Source organism: Brachyistius frenatus, unplaced genomic scaffold (assembly GCF_029030835.1).
Source record: "Brachyistius frenatus isolate BFR_SWC_R1_liver_20210118 unplaced genomic scaffold, ASM2903083v1 Contig_17, whole genome shotgun sequence".
NCBI classification, from domain to species: domain Eukaryota; kingdom Metazoa; phylum Chordata; class Actinopteri; family Embiotocidae; genus Brachyistius; species Brachyistius frenatus.
This window is the reverse complement of record NW_027210616.1, coordinates 3,718,259-3,730,587: the sequence shown is the minus strand read 5'-3', so window position 1 is coordinate 3,730,587 and position 12,329 is coordinate 3,718,259. Positions and strand designations below refer to the sequence as shown.

Sequence of the window (12,329 nt, the reverse complement as noted above, 5' to 3'; positions counted from 1 at the left end):
TTGTAACGTTTGAACCCCTGACGCAGACATGAATTTAACATTTGTTAAACGACAAATATAAGACATAAAACCGATCCTGAAAACATGTATGCTGGTTGTTGATAGTCTAAACTGGTGTTTTATTGTTCAAGCTGTCCAGCTGTTTCTTTCGGCGTGGGTTGCTGGTCATGCTCTGATTGTTTCGAGTATCATCAGTCCATTTGATCCTGCAGTGCTGTATTAATCTACCGCAAAAACACACAACATTAATACCGTCGTCTATTAATTGTTATCTCAGAATCAGAAAAACGTCGCTGTCCATCGCAGTGGACGACAGCAGCAGTGGAAATGTTTCTGGGCACTTGAGTCATACAGCGCTTTTCGGGGCATTATGTAGGCTACAGCCTAATTCAGAGAATATTTAAAAATGGCCATAGATTGCCTCTTAGTAACAAGAAAATATGAAAATACCGTATGAAGGCGCGAGACATGCGCAACATTCATGTCTAACAGACAGAATAAATGGAGGCTGCCGGTAAATGTTGAGCGAGTTTATGCAATGATTGCTGTTTTCAGTTGCTCAGGAATGATTTCCATTCATAAAAGGCGACGGAAAGACGGGGCGATGTGAAACAGCCGCCATGTCCGCCGCCTCCTCGCACAGCAGCTCGGTGCGTGATGTTGCGCTCGGTCTCTGCGGTGCAGCTGAGCGGCGTCCATCATCAATCACACACCTTTTTAAATGTTGACAGTGCAAACGCGGTCAAAATGGACTGTTCATTCGCCTCTAACAAGCACCTGCCGTGTTTACTGACAAGGTCCCGGGCAAACAGGCAGTGACGGATAGCCTTCCTCAGGTGCCAGACATATAAACACAGAGATCTCTTTCAGTATGCAACCCAGTCTTCCCATCCCCCCCCCCCCTCCCTCCCCTGCAACCCCCTCTTCCTCCAATACACCGGGGTCCGGTGACTCCGTTTACGTTTTACGGTTGCTCCGCCCCTTACTCGGTTTTGTCCAAATCGGGCTTTTTGCGTCGCCGGAGCTCCCGATTTCAGTCCAACGTCATCACCGTGTAGAGGGAAGAGCTGACGTCGAGGAAGAGTCACCGAGAGGAGAGGGCACGGGAGAGGGAGGGGGAGAGTTTCACCATCGCTGTCACTGATATGAGACATATCTAGCCCACTTGCCCCCCCTTCTCCTCCACCTCCCCTCCCTCCGTTTTACGTCGGTGTTGGTGCGTTGGGAGCCCCCCTACTCCGGCGGAGTCCCAGGCTATATAAGTGACCGGCGAGCAGAGTCCCTCAACCAGATTTACGGGTTCCGGACTTCAGTGCGAGAGACGGCTACCACAGCCGCCTATTCACCTGCACTCCGAGAGGAGGGACAGACATCCAGCAGCCGGCCAGCATCCGAGCTGGACGCTGTGGGGGAGTTGACGGAGACAGGACAGGAGAAGGTTTTTAAACCTTGCTCTGGAAACAAATAGCTGAGATGAAAGTCCAATAACAGACCGAAGAGCTTTCCCACTTTACCACCTGTCTCTCAACACATCTCGGAGACGGAGCTCTTCAGCCGAGGCACGACGTCAAACAACACGCTGCGCACAACTCTTCAACTTATATCTGAAGGAATCTCGATAGTTCACCGCTGCAACCGGCCACAATGTACCGCTCAACCAAAGGAGCTTCCAAGGCTCGGCGGGACCAGATCAACGCCGAGATCCGGAACCTGAAGGACTTGTTGCCCATATCTGATGCAGATAAAGCGCGGCTTTCATACCTGCACATCATGTCGCTCGCCTGCATGTACACCAGGAAGTCCGTATTCTTCACTCAAGGTAAGAATGAATTTGTTCTGAATGAAACGACCTGTTGATGAATCTCATGTAGTGCTGCATAGACAGACCTCTCGCAGCGGAGGAATCAACAAGTGGTTCAGTGGCACTGCAGGAACTTGTCTTTATACAAATCTGATTTTATGATAAACTGTAGAAATGTGGCATATTAACTGTTAAATAATCGACACCGAAGCCGATAAAAGCGTTGAAATGGCATTTTGTCGCTGTCCGTGGTTCTGAATGCTTCAGCATCATGAGCGCAGCCTCGCCGCTGTCCATGGTGCTGAAGAGCGCTGCGACCACGGTTTGTACTGTTGCAGCGATCAGATACAGCGTGTTCTGTTTTTTTTCGAAGGACCAGGTTTAATAACATTTTTGACCATTTTCGCTTCTTTTCTTTACACCTTTTTTCCTTCTAGAAGCGGGAGCTGCAGCTAGTCCTGAAGAGAGTGCACGGTCTCTGTCTTTTCACGAGCTGTCGGAGTTGATGCAGGGGCTGCCTGGCTTCTTGATGCTGCTGACAGGAGAGGGGAAGCTCCTGTACCTGTCAGACAGTGTCTCCGAGCATCTCGGTCATTCCATGGTGAGTCTTCACAGATGCATTTTTTTGTTTAGAAATGGCATAGCCAAGTGTTGGTGTCATAAATAACATTTTTGTTTGTGATTTTAACAGGTGGATCTCGTGGCACAGGGTGACAGTGTGTATGATATCATTGACGCCTCAGACCACTTTATCATGAGGACCAACCTGTCGACCTCTACATCACTTGAGATGGGTAAGAAAAAAATGGAAACATTCGTCACACAATTTCATCTTTTTTCTTTCTCCACCTGACGCAGACTACCGAGTAGGATTTTTAAAACACCTCCTCTCATCCTCTCCTCCACAGACCGTCTCTTCCGCTGTCGTTTCAACACCTCCAAGTCCGTGCGGAGGCAGAGTGCTGGAAACAAGCTGGTTCTGATCCGAGCTCACTGCCTCTCTCCCCCCGCCACCTCTCCTGCCACCGGGACCTACTGGACCTCTAACCCCGTGTGGGTGTGTTTCTGCTCTCCTCTGGAGCCCCACCCAACCCGCTCCAGCCCCGGGACAGAGAGGGAGTTGGCCGCCACCACCCCTCCCCTGGCCGAGACCAACTTGTTCCTGGCTTGTTTCCACTCCCAGCATGGCAGGGACATGAGGTTGCAGACGGCACAGGACAGGTGAGTTCACGCAAAAAGCATGCTTTCTTCCACCTGTTGCTCTAATATGAATATAAATCTGTTTATGACATAACTAAAGTGGTGAAACGTCATCCTCCTAACTCATCACCGCCCACTCTCTCCTACAGTGTGAGGGCCTATCTTGGCTTTGATGTGACAGCTTTACGCTCTCGCTCCTGGTACAGCCTCCTCCACCCACAGGATCTGTCACATGCCTCTGCTCAGCACCATAGCCTATGTAAGTGTACTCTTCACACATACCAGCTACAACCATCCCTGCCCACACAATTACACACATTGTGCCCACTGGCACATCCACACAGTGAAGAACACTATGATGATTAATAGGATTACAAACTCATGCCAACTTGTGCTCAACTGTTATTCAACAGTGAGAGAAGGAGGAGAGGGCAGAGCTGAAATGGTGGTGCGTGTGCAGGCTCTGGATCAGTCGTGGGTTTGGCTCTACATGGTGCTTCAGCTGCAGCCCGGAGAAATCCCCATCAGCAGCAACAACTACATCATCAGGTATTTACTGCTCTTTTTTTTTAAACCACACACCATTCATCTATCTGGAGACAAAAAAAAAAAAAGACTGATGAATTGCTGCCAAAAACAAAAATCTAACTCCCTGTGTTTTTCTCTCAGTGACTCTGAGGCTCGGTCAGTGCGTCAGCAGCTCAGCTCAGAACAGAACCAGCTGACCCTGGTCCTGAGTGGTGGCGCCTCTCAGCAGGAGAGTCTGAGTCTCCAGTCCCCAGACACCCTGTCCAGCCCAGACCAGGTCTTCACCCCCGGCAGCAGCGGCCTTTCCGCCCAATCCTTTGACTTCAGCACTGCCGGCTGCAGCGTGGGCTCCTCTGATGAACCAGGAAGCTCTGCTGCTGAGGCCATGCAGGTGGAGGGCGACCCTCGCTCCAGCATCTCCTCTCTGGAGGAGGAAAGCTTCTTTCAGCAGCATCCCACCGAGACCCCCTCAGCAGCCTCGTCCCCCACTCCAGTCACTGTTGAGACGGTAGCAGACTTAGACTTTTTGACCCAGAACATTCTCCTGCCGCCCTCCTTCCAGCTCAACCCTCCACTGCCAGTTCTCCCGCTGCCTCTCCCCCCTGTGCCCACCTCACAAACTCAGCAGACCAAAGAGTTTGTGTGCACTCCCCCCTACACTCCCCAGGTGGGCGGGGCCAGCTTCCCATTCGGTGAGCCCCTCTTCAGCTTCGACCCCACTGGCACTACTACTCCTCCACCTTCTGCTACAACTGCCACTGCCACCACCTCGGCGCCCTCAGCCTCCTCAACAGCCCCACCGACTACCGCCTCCAGCCCCACCCCTCCCACCACCCTCTCTACCAAGCTCCCCCTTACGCTACCGACTCTATCTTCTGACCTCCTCTTCCCTATCGAGTCCTACAGTGGCTCCCTGTATGAGAAACTTCCCCCTACACCTGACAGCCCCGGAGATGGGGACTGCACAGTAATGACCCTGCCTGAGGTCCGGGGTCCACTGTATGTTGATGTACCACTGGGGCCCCTCCAGTGTCCCCCTGAAGGCCTCCTCACCCCTGAGGCATCCCCCGGAAAGCAGCCGTGCCTCTCCTTTTTCTCCCTTGACAGGGAGAAGGAGAGGGCAGAAATATCCCTCTTAGCTCAACATATCAGCTCACTGGCAGAGGAATTCTACTTGGATCCACTGTTATCCAAATTCTCTCCTTCCTCCATATCTCCCTCATCCTCCCCTCCCTCCCCCTTCCTGTCTCCGGCCATGGAAACTGATGATTCAGTCCACATGCATAGGGAGTTTTATCCCATCAAAGCATGGAGAGGTCTGGACATTCCAATCTTCCTCGACGACGATGATTCTCTGTTTGAAGAGAGCATCCTAGAAACCCTTCTCCAAGACGACTTCGCTCCTCCCCAATCACCCGACCTCCCCCCCACTTCCCCCTTAACCTCCCCCATGCCCAATCCCTCCAGCCCAATCTCTCCTCAAACCCCAGTGTGCTGGCACCAACCCTCCCAGTTTGAGGGAGTGGGCCACGTCTGTAGCGTCCAATCGGCGCAATGTAACTCCATGGCTGGGTGCGGGGCGACTGTGGCTGCCGAGGCCGGGGTAAAGGCGGAAGGGGAGGGGCTAGCGGAGGAAGCAATGGAGATCGAGGTGGTGTCATCTCCTGTGTCCTCTTGCTCCTCCATCCCAGCTTCCCCTCCCTTCATCCTCACTGCCTCCCCCAGCCCCACCACCTCCATGCCCATCGCCTCGCCCATGCCCGCCGTGTCTTGCACTCAGTCCCTCCTGGAGGAACTGGCCGTCCTGGAACCCATGTTTGGGGCAGGTGCCTCGATCGCCCCTGGCTTAGGGCAACAACCTGAGTTGTATCAACTCCAATGTCATCCATCGCCACAGTGCTTCCACAAAGGTGAGAATTTGTTGTATATTTCTCTTCAGTTTCATTAAATAAGTAAAAAAAAAATACATTGTTCGAAAAGGCACCGCTAACTTCCTCCTTCTCTCTTTTCTATTTTTTGTCTTTCAGATGGGAGTGGAAGTGTTCCTCCGTTCTAAAATAAGTCTGTGACTTACTTCATTAAGTATGGCATATTGTCATATTTTGTGGAGCCCCTTTTACTGCAAAGTGAAAAATAATTAAGTGTATAAATATACATAATGTATATACAACTTAAGGACTTTAACTCCTACATGTCTCTTGAGAACAAAGATTGGCTTTATATTTTTGTTCAGTCATTTATCTGTATACTACTGCAAAACTGGTGCAACATTTACATGATGGTGCAACCGCATGGACCCACAACTGACTGGGTTCTGGGTCCATGTGGTGTCTCAGCTTCTCTGTTAGCTTCAGATATGATCAGACAGAGAAACCTCTCTGAACCTCTACGCGCTGTTTAATTTCCAGACGCGCATTTGTATTCACTCGTAGTGAAAAATCTGTTGTGAACAAAAAGAAAAAAAGAAAAAATTATAACAACACATTTCTTGCTATTTCAATAAGGAGATGAATTATAGCACTTTTGCCTGTCATGCAGCGACGCAAACCCAAACCTCAAATGTATTAGAAGTCAAATGTTTACAAATTTTCTACATCCTTAGGATAACTACTATCAGTACATCAAAAGGGGAAAGATTTCCCGTGTGAAATCTTCCATCCAGTCTTCAGAGCTTGTGCAACTCTTGTTTGAAAGCACTCTTCCTCACAGCCTTAAAGGCTACACCAAAACTCACAGACAGTATTAAACTAAAACCTGAGATACTTTGAGCTTTGAGTTTGCGACTTCAGACCTTTAACATTTCATATTTATCTCCATCTAAAATCTTGTTTATCAATGTGATGTGCAAACAAAAAAGAAAACATGTGAGGAGATCCTGGCGCGTGAAGATCCCAAGAATGTCGCCGGTGTCCGATGCTTAACACCAAACAAGAGATTGTCTGGATGTTGGCCGGGGCTCTGATCATGCCACAAATCCACTGCTACGTTGTACTGTACATTAGACTCTGAATGTGGGCTCTTCAGGTCCCTCCTGGCCTGAGGGCAGTCAGCTGGATATTCTTGCAGCATCAATATTTGCAATGCTGGCAGCTTATAGCGGCTCCTGTGTGCCTGAAACGGCCCTGACCTGCTGAACTCTGAACTCTTTATCATGTCCATTCAACGTGGACAGTTACATCGTTACTCCACTGGAGCGCGGTGTAGTGAGGCACAATTGACTATGTGAATGAGCGATTCTTCTTTTTTGAGAGGGGTTAGAATACAAAAATTTTGTTTTAAAAAATGAAAATAGGGATGGGGTGCTATTTCTATTCTGTTACCAAGCGACACGGGTTGAGAATGGTACAATTCCCATGGTGTCGACATGCTCACGTAGAGTTGTCTACGGTCAAGTAAAGGATTGATTCCTACGTTCTAGCTATTAAAGGCTAAGTTAATATACACGTGTAAAATTATATTATTGTATGTGTGATATTTGAAAAAAATGTTTATGCATATGCATTATGTCTGTGGATATAGGCATATGTTCTTTTCAGAAAGGTTGTACACATTTGTACATTTGTATGAAACAGTTATTGGTCTGTACATATACGAAAGAGATTTTTATTGCATAAAATGGAATATATTCTGAACATCTTACTTACTGCAGAATGGACATTGTGGACCAGTGTTCTATTGTGATGCTTATAAGTGTATTTGGTTGTCATACAAATGCATTTATATTAAAGTGCACTTAATGCGGCTGATGCATTTGTGTCGTCACAGTCAAGCCCCCCCGTTCCTCCCTCAGCCTCATCATCGCCATCATCATCCCACCATCCCTGCCTCTTTTCCTCCCGCCCCTTCACTCTCCTCCATTTCTTCCCCTGGAGCGAGTTTCGCTCAGCAACAGCGCTGACGCACACACATGACGAGACAGAATGAGACACTATCTGACTCAGACTGACGCACACACTTGCCAACGAGTTTTTTTTTTTTTTTTTTTTTTTCTTCGTGTGAGGATGTGCACGCAGGCACACACAGTTGGCCTCCCACTTATGATGATGCACACGCACACACATAATAGTAGGCATATGACCCCCCCACCCCTCCCCTCCCTCTTTACAAATTGCAGTAGCCCACATTCACTGATGTACCTGTGACTATCAGCGCTCGGCGTGGTGTAAGACTCCATATATAGGCATTCCTGCTCGAGAGCTCTGACTGAAGCAGCGTCCCGTCTATTCTCAGCCTCTCTTCAGAAGGATCAGAGAGGGGAGGGCTGGAGAGGGGGGGGGGGGACAAAGAAAGAGCGAGAGGAGGCTAAAATTAGAGGTACAGTAAAGAGGGATGTGGAAAAAACTGAAGCGCCGTCGTCACACAGCAGAAAGGTAGCACAACCAAAATCACAGGAAAAAAAATAAATAAATGACATTTTCTGTTAATCATGACAGATAAATGATAGATTGGTTGCATAGATGGAGAAGTATAACATATTTTCTACCAGATCTCATCATATGTGCCACAGAACTGATGAAAAATTAAAAAATAAACAGAATTTAATGTGCGTAATAAAGCAAAGCCTTGAACATTGAACTGTGTCCCTGAATGCGAACATTGTGTTCCTCCACTACCTGGTGCAGAGTTGGTGATGGAGGTAAGAGGAGTGGAAGGAGTCTCTGCACAGCTGACTGCTGCTATCTTCTGGCAAAGACGAGCACTGCAGCAGAGAGGAGCACACCGTGTTGAAAATGATGTTGCCTATGAAGCCGTATGAGAAAAGGTTATGAGGAGGACATGCCGACAGTATATTTTTTTTATATTAACTTGACCAAATCAAATTCCAGACGTGATTAAGATTCACTCAACACTGTTCAAAGCTTAAATAAAAATACAGCTCACTGAGCCGTACGAGTGCCATCATTATCACAATAATAACAGTATATTTAACATGATTTAACTCATCAATTCCACGATTAAAAGCAACGGGTAACTAACTTAAACGAATCACAGTCTTCTATTTAAAGCCGCGGCTTCAAAACAGTACGGTGGAGAAGAAATGATCAATTTACATCATCAAGAAACAATTACAGCCGTGTCTCAGTTCAAGTCCTTAGTACACTTTAGTTACCGTTACTGTTAGTACACTACAAGTTAGTGCACATAACCTGTGTAATGTGTGAATTTCAACAGTGTTGTTTCAAATTGCACATGATAAAGAGACACCGTTTTAATATTTATTGGCTATACTGGGTATGCACCGCAGATGGTGGTATATTCAGATATCCACCATGACAATATTCTTAGGACAAATGATGTTACTTTTGACATTTATGTGTACTAAATGACTAGTCAAACTTAAGTATTCAATATTAAAGCAGCTTGCCAAACAAGGCCGTTGAGCACTTACCGGAAATGACAGAAACATTTGAATGCATCACCCGCTAAAATTATCTCCCGACTTTTGTTTGTTTGGTGTTTGTTTTTTTTTACTGAAAAATGTACGCGCTTTCGTGGCTCCCGTTTCTCGCCAACACTAAACATGCAGGTAGCTTCTATCCAACAACGGCATCGTGGTACGAAGTGAAAAAGCCCTTTAGTGTGTACGCTTGTCAGGATATCTCCGTGTTTTTTCCCTTTTGTTTCCCCCCTGATCTCCTTTCTCTGTGTGCTCTGTCATTGCCCTCTTTGTTTTTGTCTTCCACGTGGTCTGTGTTTTGGTCTGTGTCTGGAGGGTGTGGTTTTCTTCGCTGCCTGCCTCCAGACACATCACAATAATTACCACCGCCTGCTCGGCTGGCACAGCTGTACCCGATTCCACTTATCACCGCCTGGCTGGACATCTAACCCGGGGAGAAAAAAATAAATAATAATAATAATAATAATTGGTCGGTGGCTCCTCCTCTTCCGGTTTGCAGCCAAGATGGAGACTGTTAAGATTGGAAAGTTATTTTGTCCCCAAAAATGTTTACGTCAAAGAGTTCCTGCACTAACAATATCCATACACGAAGAAAGACTTCACTCCAATCCATTTGGTGTTAGCTCAAATAAAATAGTAGTGCCTTTGATGTATTAAAAGGTTTTTGTAGCTTTTTTTTTGTTCATCACAAAACAATAATTAAAAAGAGGACAAAGTGTTCAGCATTTCACACTCAATGTTTCACATCATCTGGGAACTAGTGCGTTCGTTATCATACATGACAGTGTGAACACATTTCTGCACTCCCAAAAAAAAAATCAACTGCAAGTACATGAATTCAGACACACCCTCAAAACATAAGTAATTAAGTGAAAACAAAAAATGCCCCCTTGTCTTTTTTTTTTTCCCCCATTTTATTATCTCCATCTCCTGGTTGACAAGAATCTCCTCTATGTTTGAGTTTTCTGTTTTGTCTTGACTTCATGCATCAAACCCCAGTAAATGTCAGAAAAGTTTGAGACATGCAAAGTAGCAGTCCGAAGCCGCGTCTTTGAATTGCAAGTTCAAAACTCCAAATTATAAGATTTATAAAAAAAAAAAAAAGCAAAGTGAAACAGAATTAATAGCAAATAATTTACCCATTTTTTTTCTTCTTTAAAAATAACTAAACTGACAGTTACATTTAATTAATTGTATCAGCTTTGGTTAAATCTTCATGCAGCACAGGAAAACATACAAAACATGTATTTTAAGTAAATTAAACTAAATAATTTGAACAGCAGAAACTTTTCGAACGATAAGATCGCAATTCCTCCGGAAGTCAATAATATTGAATTTGGTCACCGCACCAAGTCCCCGTGATTTTTGCAATAATTAATGTGCTGAACCCTTTAGATCCCAGAGTGATAGAAAATGTGTGAATTGCGCAGGAAACCATCTGCACAACCTGTCAAACAGCCAACTCGCTTCCAGAAGTGTTAATAATAGATTATAACATCAAAGAGACTGAATATACAAATCCTTCCAAGACAGAGCAATTACATTTTCATTAGCTCAGCACAGAGAAACTGAACCACCCAGGGTCATGAATATTTTCTAATTTCCAGGGGAAGTTTTTGTTGCCAAAATGTTGGTGATATAAATGCTGAAATTAAAGAATTTCCTGCAAATAAATATCTTAATATCAGATATGAATAAAGAAAAGAGGAAAAAAAATAAATCATCGTACAGCTGACTGTTTATTTAAATCTGACACACGCAACATTAAAATAAAATGTTTTTGCATGAAAGTGGTACATGTATAAAGTCAATATTAACAGGAATGCGGTGTCGGGGTTGCAGGTCTTTACTTCTTCTTGCCCGCTAAAGCTTCGGCCGCAGCGGCTACAGCTGCTACAGCATCTGCTTTCAACTTCTCCTCTCTCTGCTCCAGGAAGACCTTGTACTCATCAGCTGATAGACTGAGGAAGAGGAGGGGGAGAAAAATGATAAAAATTGTTAAAGGAAGCTACAACCTGCAGTAAAACAGTATAAAGCAAAATGTCAAAGATTAATTTTCTCACGACAAAACAGAATTGCGATTTAAAATGTAGTAAAACTGTAAAAACGTGAATGTGGGACAAAACACATCAACATACTTTCAGCTATTTGCAACATTTACTGTAATTAGTTATTGTCCCCCAGAATCAAAGAGCAATGGCTTCTACCCGAACTCGACCACAATGCAGCAACGTGTTTTACAGCCGTCCAGGGAGAAATCCATTGTAACAGAGACGGAGATACCAATTTCTCCACCGACAGTACTCTCAATAAATCATAATGCACCGCAGCCGCAAGACATGTTAAGTTTTAAGTAAGGCGGAGAAACCGATTCTTAGAAAAGTACAAAATTATTAACTGAAGAAGAAATAGAAGCCGCAGAGGCAGAAAACTAAATTGGAAATGGCGAAATAAATGGGACGCTGTGCACGTCACAAGTGTGACAGAAAACACTCAAGATGTTCTGACTTCATGTTCCATACTGACTGTGCACAGTATAAACTATATACGGCGTCTCAGTACACTGTTTTTGCAGTTAGTTTACAAATGAATAAACATAGACAACCGTTTTGTACGACCAAGACAACATGCAGCTTGTGTATCAATGCACAATCAATCAAACTGCCACCTTGGGATGTCGGTTCCACCCCACTGAGCTTTCAGAGAACTTAGTAGGTATTTTTTTTTAGTTATTTTCTGGAGAGTTTATAAAGCTGTTTTATGACCATCCGCAGTTTATAATTCTTTTTGCAGCTGTGAGCAGCTCCTCCACTGCCTGTGTACACTGCATTGTGGGAGAGTTATGTCTATCAACAGCAGCACTCAAAAATCCTTTTTTTTTTTTTTTAATGCATACTGAATTACAAATGAAATAAAATGTACTTCATGTACAGTGTGAACATGCTACATACTCGTAGGGTGAGCAGGTGTCACACTTATTGCGGGGCAGCACAGCATTTTTGTCTCTTGTCCTCCAGCCCACACATTGAAACAATGTCCCTCATTTTAATTGGCTTTATTTTTGAAAAAGTGAACACTGCAGGATAGATGCTTTTCTAAAAAGTAGCTTTTGTCCAAAGGCTGCGAGGAAAGCAGCAGAGGCTGCTATCATGGGGCTTTTTGATGTCAATCAAACTGTGCATAGGAGGGTCAACTGCTGGTTAGTCTGTCACCATCGATGCCGTCAACGCTACAAGTCACCGCAAAGTCACAAGCTCTGCAGCTTTCAGCAGAATATGATGGAAACTTCACAAATAGAAAGAAAGGCAGCGAAAACAAAAGACTGGGAACTAATTATAACTGGATGAAGTCAGTGGAAGGTGATTCTCAAGAGTTTTGGGCTTTTTTTGGAGCCAGGTCTCA

The 12,329-nt window shown here is 45.3% G+C and overlaps 2 protein-coding genes across 2 annotated transcripts in view; one reads left to right on the top strand and one right to left on the bottom strand.

Moving 5' to 3' along the window:
• Positions 1-1,301: 1,301 nt before the first annotated feature.
• Positions 1,302-7,271, top strand: npas4a (neuronal PAS domain protein 4a). The gene is made up of 8 exons (XM_069694396.1): positions 1,302-1,819; positions 2,239-2,402; positions 2,493-2,595; positions 2,710-3,022; positions 3,151-3,260; positions 3,415-3,550; positions 3,671-5,439; positions 5,557-7,271. Exons 1-8 carry the CDS (start codon positions 1,645-1,647, stop codon positions 5,583-5,585), a joined length of 2,799 nt encoding a protein of 932 aa, XP_069550497.1. The 5' UTR covers positions 1,302-1,644; the 3' UTR covers positions 5,586-7,271.
• A 3,376-nt stretch (positions 7,272-10,647) lies between these two features.
• Positions 10,648-12,329, bottom strand: part of mrpl11 (mitochondrial ribosomal protein L11) — a 40,349-nt gene continuing 38,667 nt past the window's right edge. Inside the window, exon 6 of the mRNA XM_069694397.1 lies at positions 10,648-10,888. Within this exon, the coding sequence (XP_069550498.1) occupies positions 10,774-10,888 (115 nt within the window). The 3' untranslated portion in view covers positions 10,648-10,773. The remainder of the gene's footprint in view (positions 10,889-12,329) is intronic.

Excerpts from the sequence above, each read along its gene's own strand:
- npas4a (XM_069694396.1), top strand. The coding sequence starts at position 1,645 with ATGTACCGCTCAACCAAAGGAGCTTCCAAGGCTCGGCGGGACCAGATC. Across the intron at positions 2,596-2,709 it reads CTCTACATCACTTGAGATGG|ACCGTCTCTTCCGCTGTCGT; the intron begins GTAAGAAAAAAA and ends TCTCCTCCACAG. Across the intron at positions 3,551-3,670 it reads AGCAACAACTACATCATCAG|TGACTCTGAGGCTCGGTCAG; the intron begins GTATTTACTGCT and ends TTTTTCTCTCAG.